Source organism: Salvelinus namaycush, chromosome 1, assembly GCF_016432855.1.
Source record: "Salvelinus namaycush isolate Seneca chromosome 1, SaNama_1.0, whole genome shotgun sequence".
NCBI classification, from domain to species: Eukaryota; Metazoa; Chordata; class Actinopteri; order Salmoniformes; family Salmonidae; genus Salvelinus; species Salvelinus namaycush.
The window spans coordinates 27111700-27125174 of NC_052307.1; the positions used below are offsets into that span (position 1 = coordinate 27111700).

Below are 13475 nucleotides of genomic sequence, written 5' to 3' on the forward strand. Positions count from 1 at the left end.
TGAATTGCCTATTTAGTATGTAATATATTAAAACATAATCAATGTTCTCTCCAAACTAAATGTCAGTCAAGTGTTTTGTGAATCATTCCCATAGTCCAGATTATTTTTATCTTTAACTTCAGAAATTCTGCAACACATAAACCTTCTTCATGAGAATGCCATAATATTCATTAGATATCATTAAATAAACATGTGACTTTAGGAACATTTGAAATAGTTCAGAGGGCAGCTGTGGGTCCTCTGTGTGTTTTCATGTGGTTTTGCATGCTCATACAAGTAGTAATAATACTGCATGATGTCATTTTACCAGAAATCAAGGATTACAACCTGCCAGTCTAATGAACTTCATAGTTCCATGGGTGCTGCAGCTGTAATCCCACATAGAATTCCATAACATATTGCTTCAACATCTTTTGTGCTAGTGCATTTCAAAATGGGTTTTCTTTAGGATGTGTCAAGTTCAGTATATAACATCATCAACTGCCATGATTATCTCAATGCAACTGTATAATGCAATGTCAAGCTGTTGTTTTTATTATCTTCAAAGGTATTTATTTATGTATTTTTTGCCTTAAATTGTTGAATCCCTAAATTGTTTTTGAAGGATGATTTTAAAGTATACCATGTTTTGCATCTGGGGGAGTCTTTCCAGATAAGTCTCAGTACAGGGGGAGAGACATGAGATGGGAATATCACATCTTGGACAACAGGGGAGGATGGGAAAGGTGCATGTGGCGGGTTGGGTTGAGGGCAGGAAAGAATGCAGACAGCCAGACAGGAAGACTACTGGTTAGTCCAATATTAAAGGTTCTTGGGGAGGTTAGAGAGGGTAATGTGAGAAAGGAGAGGGGGCTGAGTGTTGAGGGAGATGACTTTGCTCATTCTAATAGGGGTTAGTTGCTGTTGACAGGATTCTCATTCAACAGGGTATGCCACCGCTCTATCTTCTTGTCCTTGTTCTTCAGGCACTCATACCAGTGCTTCAGCCGCTCCCCTTTGGCTGTGATGCCCAGCTGGCACCCACCTACAGCAGACCAACAGGGAGGGAGAGGGGGGTGAGAGGGCTGGCACAACAGATGGAAACTTCAACAAGGTATACTAGATCTCAACCAGATCTCCTATGGATCGTACCGATGTAATCATTGGATTTCCCAATGTCGTAGTCCCACACTGAGATGTCCAGGGTCTTCTTAGCCAGGTCGCTGTGCTTGATGTCATAGCTAAATTCCTGTAACACAACAACGGAGAAATCATCCCCCTCACAATGTCCAATAAATGTAATTAACTTCGATACACAAATCAATACATTGATGTTTTGACAGGCATTTAAACATTAAAATCACAAACAAAGTACTGCTGTCAGATGGTTACTTTGGTCTTGTATTATTATTGCATGGAAGACTGACCTCGTTGTACTCTGGGTTTAGGGTCTTCTTCTTGATATTTGTTTTGTTCTTGGCCTTCTTCCCCATATCAGGTCTCAGGCATCTAACACATCATATAATAGATCATATTAGTTTGATGTTGTCATCCTGCATTTGGGGATAGGAAAGTAAATTGCAAAACAGATATATTCTGCTATGCAAATGAAAAACTTTGACATAATCCATTTGTATTGATTTTGATTGAAAAAATTATACTAAACACTGGAAAGGTTTTGTTTGTAATGACGCCTGATAGGAATCACAGTGAAACAGACTGACATTTCGACAAATGGGTCAGAGTATCCATTGGCATCCATGGCGGCCAGGTGAACACAGCGCACCACACCCACGAGGAGACGATTCTGCTGGGTGCTGTACGTGAGGGAGATCAAGATACGACCACGCTCCTCCACATCTCCAACCTCCTTCCCACCCTGGACGAGAGAGAGATGGGGGAGAGAGGAGGGAAGAGTGACATTTTTTTTAAATCATATCATGAAGACATGATTTGCATGAAGACACGTAGCGGTAATCTACATGCCCACACACGCAGGTCAAACACCAATACCTCATCCTCGTAGAGCGAAATGCCTCGAGCCCCTCCAGCTGTTGCGGTCTTCTTTGTCTGTGGAAGAATATGGGTGGTCCAATCAAACATACAAACAAATGGGACTTTTACTGTATATTTATCTAACGTGTGTAGCATGTTAACATACTCACAGGGACAACTCTCTCGAGACACACGTTGAAGGTTTTTTTCTGGTTGATCTTCAGTTTCTTCAGCGCAACGCGAGTTTCTCCAATAAACTCATTATGCCCAAACTTGTCCTCATCACAGACAGAGATCCTACATCAACCAAGATAGTACATCGATAATATTGGATCATAACGTCTATGGAGGAAATCATGTCAATGAAAACAATTAAGCCCGTAGATAAAACCACGGCAACAAATGTAGACAACAAGACAGGTTATCTTGATGTTTAGTGAACAGGCGTGTGTTGTTTCACTGCTTTAAGTATCCACCTGAGAGTCTTGCGCTGCATGTCCTCGTCTGTGAGTCCGTGGTAGACCAGGGTCTCGTTCCAGGCAGGGTTACGGGTGTTTCTCAGGGTCTTGGTGCGTAGCTTGTTGGACTGCAGCACATGAGAGTAGATACAATAAATAAAGATAAGGAACTCAATCAACTGGTCTTCAGCACTTCTATATCTGAGGCTGGAGAGAGGCAAGGGATCTTTATGTGTAGTACAATGGATAATCCTTATGGTGGCAGGCTTGAGCTAATGGGCGTGTATCCTAGCATAACACATTTTTCTGAATCATAACACATACCATAACAAATACACAAACATATATTAACTCCCAGGTTGAAAATAAGGAAAGTGAATTCTATCACCTTACTGGCCCCTGGCAGTAGATGCAGCTTGACATAGGGATCAGCCAGTCCGTTCGAGTCCATGGGCTTCAGTCCCTGAGGGAAAGACAAGACTCTTTATGTCACCAGACAGGACAGCAGGGACCAGGAGCCCCTATTCAAGATAGGAAAGTAAACTCCTGCAGCAGCAGCTTCTTAACACAGGCCACTTCAGTGTAATTGGCTCAGAGTGAGTGAATGAGTGCAGTAAGGGATACCTTGGCTTTGAGGATGCTGCAGTGGAGACTGTTGTTCTCCTGCTCATAAAGTAAGCTGAACTCCAAGCCGCCCAGAGTGGCTGAAACACACCCAGGACAGTCATTAGATCAGACAACAAACAGTGGAACACAGACACTAGCAGTACATCTTATATTGAGGGCACTGGGTTGTAAATAGAGTCTAGACTAGGATTGATTCTCAGAGTATCATAAAATATTGAGAATGTCTACAACCCTTTTCATAGACAGCTACCGTCCTGTAGGTTTTCACTCCAACTCTAATCTAGCGCACTTGATTGTAATAATTAGCTGGTTGATAAACTGAATCAGGTTAGTAACTGGTGTGGGAGCGAAAAACCTACAGGAGGGTAACTCTCCAGGAACAGGGTTGGAGAGGCCTGGTCTACAGTAATAGAGATATGAGCTTCACGCCAGAGGGTAGACCAAAGAACAGAAAATCAAGTGATGAACTGATAAAGAAGAAATAAATAAATAATCCAACAGTAAATCTGCAGACTAAATGGACTGTAAACAGATGAAATAGGTTCAGCATCCGTTCAAATATTAGAAACAGGAAATTCCATTAAAAACCAGCAGAATATTACTGTAATATCAACTAAAGAAAAAATATGACTCACAAAGGAATACATTTAGAAAATATCCCACTTCAAACAGAATATGAAAACAGAGAAGTTAAATGGGATTCTATGCATGGATGTTTAGGGAGGGTGAAACTGGGATCATACTAATAATCAATAGGTTTAAATCTATCATCCCCCTCATCTAAAACAGTAAACCTCCAACAGCTCCAAACCACCACATTGCTGAGTAATGGTTGGGAGGCCAGCTTTTAAAGCCTGTAGTTCTAGTGGCCTGTGTACTTAAATCTCTCTGACTCCAATCAGCCTCTTTAGCTATTAGACATCACTGAGCTAATACGCAACATTTCAAATGGCAGGAAAACATAAAGCACAGGAAAGTTTATTATTAGATTAGGGCGAAAATGCACACATTTAATTTGTGTAATATAATGCTATCTACAGTAACTAGATGCAAACAAATAATGTACTTGTTTAATCCATTAGGCCTACAGAACCAGGGCATCTGTGAGTAGATTTAACACTGATCTAGTCAGCAGCAGTTGAGCTATTGAAACCAGTCTGTACCACAGAACCTGGCTGTCCTAGCACTTCCAACTCCATAGAGAACCAGAACCAATGCTATTTCTGCCATTTCTACCATAACATTAGGGAACTATTCAAACACAAGGGAAATCTAGATCCCATCAGCGCTCTCGTATCCCAAATAATGTGTTCTGTTCTAAATTCCCGGACCTCCATGAAGTAAATTAACACCTCATCCCCCAGGGAGCAAGGAAAGACCATTTGAGGCATGGAACATGACGTACGACTGTCATGACACGATTCCCATTACGCAAGGGAGACATACACTCAAATTGTTCCATTACAGAGTTTATGTCTCACTATTGAATTGTTTTACATTCTGTTCTACTTTACTTCCAAGATATTGATTCAAATGCTTGGATAATATACGGTTGGTATCGTATATCATCTCCAATACATCTCCATGAATTCTACTAGAAGGATGCATGCTGGCTGCTAGTATTATTAGATGATTGATATGCTTAGAACCCTACAAAGGCCACCGACTCAGAGGAGTAAGAGATCAAGCATGGAGATGCTACAACAGACTGGATAAAAGTGTCTGCTGAATGACTATGTAAACAAATAGAAATACAAAGAGCAGACTCACAGGGCACACACAGGTTGAATCAACATTGTTTCCACGTCATTTCAATGAAATTACATTGAACCAACGTGGAATAGACGTTAAATTGATGTCTGTGCCCAGTGGGGAGTCATTATACACTAAGTGTACAAAACGTTAAAAACATCTTCCTAATATTGAGTCTATTTAAGCAATATGGCCCGAGGAGGTGTGATATATGCCCAGTAAACCACAACTAAGGGCTGTTAGTACACTCAGTGTATGTTGACTTAAAACAGTCTGGAAGCCATAGAGAGAGATCACTGAAGTCTTGAGTAAGGTGGAAATCCAACAATAGACACATAGCCCATATTGAAGAGGTCTAGCTGGAAGGACAGGCTGGTCACTTACTGGCCTCATCTGAGTCATAGCTGTTTGCATCCTCCTCCTCAGGCGGAGGGGCTTGTTGTCGAGCAGGAGGGGGGTTGTAGGTGGTTGGCTGTCTCCTCTCCTCCCGCACTGCAGGGGGCACTCTCTCCTCCACTGGAGCAGCGCTAGTGGAGTAGCCACCTCCCTCCGTCTCCAGTGGAGCTACAACCATAACCATGATAATGATTAGTGTTCTTATGTGCTGATGGACACCACATATTTCTATCCTCTATAAATGCTAAGTGTATGTCAGTGTCAGGGCTGGCCTGGTGATGTGGGTCCATCTTTGCCCTACCCTGCTGGGCCGATGCTGCTGGAGGGGGCCTGGAGCTCTGGACTGGAACAGCCTTCTGCAGCACCACTGGGCTGTTCTGAGCACCTCCCTCATTGTAACCATGACCAGTCCCACCAGTGGCCATGCGAACATCTGACGGCTTAGGGGCCACAGGTGGTTTGCCAGCATGCCCCAGTTCCTCTGGTCCTGCTACACACATTAACAAACATGCGCACATACACACACATACACACACACACACACACACACACACACACACACACACACACACACACACACACACACACACACACACACACACACACACACACACACACACACACATCAGCGTATCACTGAGACTGCCCTGCAGTGGAATCCATATGGCTCCCTAGTCTCTGAATCATTTTAATGCTGCAGATTTTCCATTGCACAGGCATTGACCTACATACAGTACAACAAACTATGGCAGGCAACCTTGATCACTTCCTAAAGCCTGGATTTTTTCTCTACCTTTTCCCCCCCAGCTTTCTTTTTTGAGGATATCTTACTGCAATGCTAATGGCACTGCTACAAGTGGGAGCAGATTCTATGCCACCTCTCTTTTCAGAGCCCCCTGGAGGTGCCAGCCTTGCCCCAGAATGTACTTCCCACTGCCTAAGTCAACCCACCCACCCCTGGATCTGGCTGTCTGAGAAGGAGGTGACAGTGCTCATTCTGGGAAACAGACCTGGGCTTTAATGGTAATGCTGAAAAATGAATCATTCAAATAAATGTTAGGAGTGACTGGGAGCCAGTGGAGGGCCCAACATCTGGTGATGTTTGTTTGAACTGGTGAGACGGTGCATTGAGATGGTGGCTATAAGGTTAATGACTGAATGACTCACCTGCTCCCTGCTGGCTAGCACTAGGAGCCTGACTCTCCTCTGGACCTGGGAGACAGGCAGCACAGGACACTGATTCTCTATCACACCTACACTCTTATTTTTGCCCCGTCAACTGTATCGTTTTGTATAAGACTTCAGTCATATTGAACGTGGTACATGTTCATGAATTAAGACCTCTCCCGAGTGTGCATGGCCCACTGAGATATGTTCCCAACAAAACAGTAGTACTATATTCATAGTCAACAACATCAGTAAAGAACAGTACAAAAGATAAAACAAATAAAACATTGTAGATACTGTTCGGGCTTTCCATCGCTTTTATCTTTCAAGTCATTTTAAAATAGAATATTGACCTCAGGACAACATCATTCCCATTTAGCTATAATTAGTTAGCTGAATGGGTTTTATTCTGCCTGGCCAGCTACTGAAAACAGACCATGTCTATATCTGCTTTGCCACTCTCACAAGCCAAGAAAGCAATCAACCTGACACAACCCCCACTCCCACTGCTCCGTGTGGCCTGCTTACCTCTGGCCTGTGCCTGTGGTCGGGTATGACCAGCTGCAGCCCTGGGGTCAGATGATGCTGGCTCTGGGGCTCGCTGGGCACTTGACTCTTTGGACTTGGAGATGGGCATGGGCGAGGGCAGGAACTGCTTAGGAAAGCCTTTAAAGAACCAGGCACCAGATCGCTTCCACACCTAAGAGATTATTTAGAATCTTTCATCTTTATTTGGATCCCCATCAAGCTGACGCCATGACAACAGATAGTCTTCCTGGGGTTCGTAAATAATGGCCTGCGTCATATAAGCTTTAACCTTGACACCAACAGTACACTCACTGTTAATCTCCCTGATCCCTCTGTCTCACAGAAGTGAATCATCACTCTGTATCTTTCACCCACCACGTCTTTTAATTCACTATGACACATAGCGTAACGTGTCATGCTATGACATATCCCTGTCACCCTGTGTGTCACGCAGAAATACTCACCTCTCGCTGTTCGCTGCAGATCTTGCAGAGCCACACAGAGCGCGACCGGCTGCCGTTCTGCACTCCACACTTGGTGCACATGTGCTACAGGAGAGAAGACACAGGTTCACAAAGAGGTATTAATGTTTACAATGTCACATATATATTACCATTTAATTTCTCAGGGTCAATTGTGGCCTAACATGGTCCGTAATGGTTCATCACAGCAAAATCAAAGCGTCTTTGCCATCTAGGAAGGGGCAAAAAGCCAATCTTTCCAACCCCCCTACCTTTTTGCAGTCCTCACAAACCACTGAGCTGACCCCTGGAACACCCAGCTGCTCCCCACACAGCAGACAGCGGTTCACCCCGTCCCCACACACCGTCTTCTTCATGTCATCTAGACGGTTCACCAGGCGCCTGCAGCAGCCAGGACAACTCTCATTACAGCCAATTACCAGTAGAACATCCATGCTCAGTTGGGTAAATGTGGTAATAATAGTCCAACTGATGGAATGACGTGTGTGTAATTCTATCATCTTGTCCAGTATTTTTGCAGAGCTGAGATTTAACAACACTGAGGTTGGCAGTGCAATGGAGTTCCAATCCATTAGCTCAGAATGTCTCTTTAGTCCTCACCCAATTCTTTCCTGCTCCATGGCCTCCATCTTCTCAGCACGGGCGATCACACCGTTAATGATCTCCTTCTCCTCGTCAGTTAGGTCCGGAGCGCCGGGACCAGGCCTGGCCTGGTTGGTCCAGTTACCCCTGACAACCACACAGGAAAACTGTCTGGGGCTGAGGCACCCATGATGCATGCATGCATTTTTAGCTCATCAGGGTCACACACTCAGACATAGAGTGAGAAATCAAATGTATATGCAAAATAACACTCAAACACAAGAGTGGACAAATTGACAGAGGTATACAATAGACAGAGAGACAAAGTAGACAGAACGTAATACAACAAATACCATAATGGCCTAATGCACATGTGCACATTGTGCAAACACCCTTCATTACCTGTGTCCAAACATATGTGAACATACAATAATTCAGGAGTGAATATACATTTACCTGTACATACCCTAGATACACTCTAAATACAATCAAAAACTAGAATAGTAGATTGAAACAGTGGAGAGGGTGGGGGGATAAGGTAGACGGAGAGATGGAGGGAGAGCTTTACTACTTACTGTTCCTTATCACTGAGTCCCAGCCAGGGAAAAGATTAAAAGGAAGCAGACAGGAGAGGAGAAAATAAGTTGGCGCCTGGGAAAGCATGGAAGGGTTAACAGCACCATGCAGCAGGCAATTGACCCACACTCAAAAAAATGCTGGGTTGTTTGGATGACCCAACTGCTGGGTTGCAGGCATTGGGTCTCTTAGTTGGGTTGTTTTCTTTAAAAAAGTGCAAGGTAGGGTTTTTGATGCTGGATTATTGAGATATGTCCCAGTGGGTTAGATCATAAGAATGGAGGCGTGGCTTAGTAAGGGTGTAGCTTTCAGATGTTAAGTTATTTTTAGCCACCCGTGAGAGCAAATGTCATTCCCGTTCATCTGTTCAGTTGTATTGTTATCGTGTATTAAGGTTGGAGACGGACAGCTTTAATGAGGCTTACACACGTGTAGGAGTCACATAAGGAGTAGGAGTCACGCAAATCCCAATGTTGGGATAGTTACCACTTTAGTACATAATGTAAATAATCTTGTTATATTATAATATATCATGTTTGAAAAATATACATTTGCAGTGTACAAACATTTTATTTGTATTTTTGTTTCTCTTTTTTCTCCCCAATTGGTCGTTACAGTCTTGTCTCATCGCTGCAACTCCAGTACGGACTCGGGAGAGGTGATGGTCGAGCATCCTCGAAAAACACAACCCAACAAAGCCCCACTGCTTCTTGACAGAATGCCCACTTAACCCGGAAGCCAGCTGCATCAATGTGTCGGAGGAAACACTGTACACCTGGCAACCTTGTCAGGGTGCACTGCGCCCGGCCCGCCACAGGAGTTGCTGGTGCACGATGAGACAAGGACATCCCTGCCGGCCAAACCCTCCCCTAACCCGGATGACGCTGGGCCAATTGTGCAATGGCCATGGGTCTCCCAGTCGCGACAGAGCCTGGACTCAAACCCAGAATCTCCATTGCGCCACTCAGGAGGCGCTGCAGTGTAAAAACTTAACATGATGAATAGGTATGACATTTGCTCTCATGGATGGCCAAAAATAATGTAGAAAGCCACGCTCCTAATAAGCCCCGCCTCCTGAAAATTACATTAAAAAGAACCAGCTGCTGGGTCAACCCAGCATGAAAGTAAATCAAAACTAAATTGATGGTTAAATTAACCCATGTTTCGGTAATCCCAACAACTCAACATGTTGGGTCATTCACACAACCCAACTGGCTAGGTCAAAATAAATAAATAAAACATTTTTAGAGTGCAGAGATAACAGCATGGTGCTTAGTGTACCCTGTTGTTCTGCCACCCGTGCTTACTTGGCATGCATGCTCATCTGCCTATCGTTGGGCACCCAGCGGTCCGAGCTACCGCCCATCACTGCGTTCGTCATGGCTGCTGCACTATCGCACTCTGCAGGTGGACACACAGATAAAGACGAGACACACACACACACACAGTTACATGATAAATTATACATAGAAGAAGGAATTCTTAGCTACAGATACTCTTTGCCCTAAATCACTTAGGCTAGGTTTTAAGATGAGCATTTACATTCTCTGATTCCTTCATTGGAAACAACATCAAAAATGTTCATCTTGTTCCTCACTCTGCAATCAACATAGTCACACATTCAATTATTATGAGTTAGATAATCATAATGAATTGTTTATTAAAAGTTATCTTGTCTCATCTTTACCACAACTCAAATCAATACATCAAATGCAGGAAAGCATAACTAACTGTCAATTGATCAAATTGACGGTCACATTTAATTTTCCCTGCTTAAGCAGCACTAACTTCCAATCAAATCAAATGTTACTGACTTCAGCACTAATACTGCTGCCCTCTCAGCAGGCAGAGCCCTCTGTATGCTAAGAGTGTGGGCCAGGAGATTCACTGACCTCAGATTGGCTTGTCATCAGACATACTTATTCTATTTGATGTAAGAGTCTGATACTGATACAGTATCATGGTATGCTGGTGACCAGCCTTCGCTGTGTCTTGGACACTGGTGACCAGCATACCAGCATAAACTGGTCACCAGCATCAAAGTGCTTAATTATTAAAGACAGTATATCAGTAGGTCTTACTTTAAGAGTTTCTCCCTAATACAGTGGACCCCTCAGGCCTTCAAGTCACATTATGCTGGCTTGCAAATGTATATTTAATTCCTATTGGAATCCAGCCAGAGTAGGAATATCCAACAATTGGAATTTCTATTCACCCAAATCTGCATTCAGAATGACTGCCACAAATCTGCATTCAGAATGACTGCCAGGATTAGAATTATGAATAAATGAGACCATCTAAACAACCATTTCAGTAACCATTACCCTTATCCTACTCCTCCTCTGTTCCTCTGGTGATGTAGAGGTTAATCCAGGCCCTGCAGTGCCTAGCTCCACTCCTATTCCCCAGGTGCTCTCATTTGTTGACTTGTGTAACCGAAAAAACCTTGGTTTCATGCATGTTAACATTAGAAGCCTGCTCCTTATGTTTGTTTTATTCACTTTTTTAGCACACTCTGCCAACCCGGATGTCCTAGCCGTGTCTGAATCCTGTCTGAATGAGGAAGACCACCAAAAACCCTGAAATGTCCATCCCTAACTATAACATTTTCAAACAAGATAGAACTGCCAAAGGGGGCGGTGTTGCAATCTACTGCAGAGATAGCCTGCAGAGTTCTGTCTTACTATCCAGGTCTGTACCCAAACAATTTGAGCTTCTACTTTTAAAAATTCACCTTTCCAGAAACAAGTCTCTCACCATTGCCGCTTGATATAGACCACCCTCTGCCCCCAGCTGTACCCTGGACACAATATGTGAATTGATTGCCCCCCATCTATCTTCAGAGCTCGTGCTGCTAGATGACATAAACTGGGACATGCTTAACACCCCGGCCATCCTACAATCTGAGCTTGATGCCCTCAATCTCACACAAATTATCAATGAACCCACCAGGTATAACCCCAAATCCGTAAACACGACACCCTCATAGATATCATTCTAACCAACTTGCCCTCCAAATACACCTCTGCTGTTTTCAACCAAGATCTCAGCGATCCCTGCCTCATTGTCTGCATCCATAATGGGTCTGCGGTCAAACGACCACCCCTCATCACTGTCAAACGCTCCCTAAAACACTTCAGCGAGCAGGCCTTTCTAATCGACCTGGTCCGGGTATCCTGGAAGGATATTGACCTCATCCCGTCAGTAGAGTTATACTGGCACTGTGACAGTTATTCCTGGTTATTCTTTAAAAGTGCCTTCCTCACAATCTTAAAAAAGCATGCCCCATTCAAAAAATGTAGAACCAGGAACAGATATAGCCCTTGGTTCACTCCAGACCTGACTGTCCTTGACCAGCACAAAAACATCCTGTGGTGTACTGCATTAGCATCGAATAGCCCCCGTGATATGCAACTTTTCAGGGAAGTTAGGAACCAATATTCACAGGCAGTTAGGAAAGCTAAGGCTAGCTTTTTCAAGCAGAAATGTGCTATGCTGTAGCACAAACTCCAAAAAGTTCAGTGACACTGTAAAGTCCATGGAGAATAAGAGCACCTCCTCCTAGTTGCCCATTGCACTGAGGCTAGGAAACACTGTCACCACCGATAAATCCACTATAATTGAGAATTTCAATAAGCATTTTTCTACGGCTGGCCATGCTTTCTACCTGGCTACCCCTACCCCAGTCAACAGCCCTGCACCCCCCCACAGCAACTCGCCCAAGCCTACCCCATTTCTCCTTCACCCAAATCCAGATAGCTGAGGTTCTGAAAGAGCTGCAAAATCTGGACCCCTACAAATCAGCCGGGCTAGGCAATCTGGACCTTCTCTTTCTAAAATGATCTGTCGAAATTGTTGCAACTCCTATTACTAGCCTGTTCAACCTCTCTTTCGTATCATCTGAGATTCCCAAAGATTGGAAAGCTGCCGCGGTCATCCCCCTCTTCAAAGGGGGAGACACTCCAGACCCAAACTGCTACAGACCTATATCTATCCTACCCTGCCTTTCTAACGTCTTCGAAAGCCAAGTTAACAAACAGATTACCGACCATTTCGAATCCCAACGTACCTTCTCCGCTATGCAATCTGGTTTCAAAGCTGGTCATGGGTGCACCTCAGCCACGCTCAAGGTCCTACCCACCCGTAGCACGCGCTCCAGCAGGTATATCTCACTGGTCACCCCCAAAGCCAATTCTTCCTTTGGCCGCTTTTACTTCCAGTTCTCTGCTGCCAATGACTGGAACGAACTGCAAAAATCACTGAAGCTGGAGACTCATATCTTCCTTACTAGCTTTAAGCACCAGCTGTCAGAGTAACTCACAGATCACTGCACCTGTACATAGCCCATCTGTAAATAGCCCATGCAACTACCTCATCCCCATACTGTATTTATTTATTTATCTTGCTCCTTTGCACCCCAGTATCTCTACTTGCACATTCATCTTCTGCACATCTACCATTCCAGTGTTTAATTGCTATATTGTAATTCCTTCGCCACCATGGCCTATTTATTGCCTTACCTCCCTTATCCTACCTCATTTGCACACACTGTATATAGACTTTTTCTACTGTATTACTGACTGTATGTTTGTTTATTCCATGTGTAACTCTGTGTTGTTGTATGTGTCGAACTGCTTTGCTTTATCTTGGCCAGGTCGCACTTGTTCTCAACTAGCTTACCTGGGTAAATAAAGTTGAAATAAAAATAAATAAAAATGTAAGTAACGGATGCAATGAATCCAACTAAAAGATTGGAATAGTTTAGAAAAATGTATGTCATTCATCTTTGTGTAGCATACAATTAATAAATCAATCAATGTACAGTACATGCAAAAACACACACAAAAAAATCTAGCTGTAATAGAGCATGTTGGGAAATATGATAATAATGGGTGGGTTTTGCCAGACCAGCTTGACCAGCTTGTTCACCAGC

General features: G+C 43.7%; 1 protein-coding gene across 1 annotated transcript; it reads right to left on the bottom strand.

Moving 5' to 3' along the window:
- Positions 1–893: 893 nt before the first annotated feature.
- LOC120051225 (rabphilin-3A-like) lies at positions 894–9923 on the bottom strand. The gene is made up of 17 exons (XM_038997975.1): positions 9850–9923; positions 7985–8113; positions 7636–7765; positions 7367–7450; positions 6903–7074; positions 6375–6419; positions 5509–5697; positions 5196–5375; positions 3057–3136; positions 2821–2895; positions 2451–2560; positions 2145–2271; positions 1993–2049; positions 1704–1858; positions 1407–1488; positions 1132–1228; positions 894–1024 (listed from the first exon to the last, which is right to left on the bottom strand). Exons 1-17 carry the CDS (start codon positions 9921–9923, stop codon positions 894–896), a joined length of 1917 nt encoding a protein of 638 aa, XP_038853903.1.
- Positions 9924–13475: the final 3552 nt, after the last annotated feature.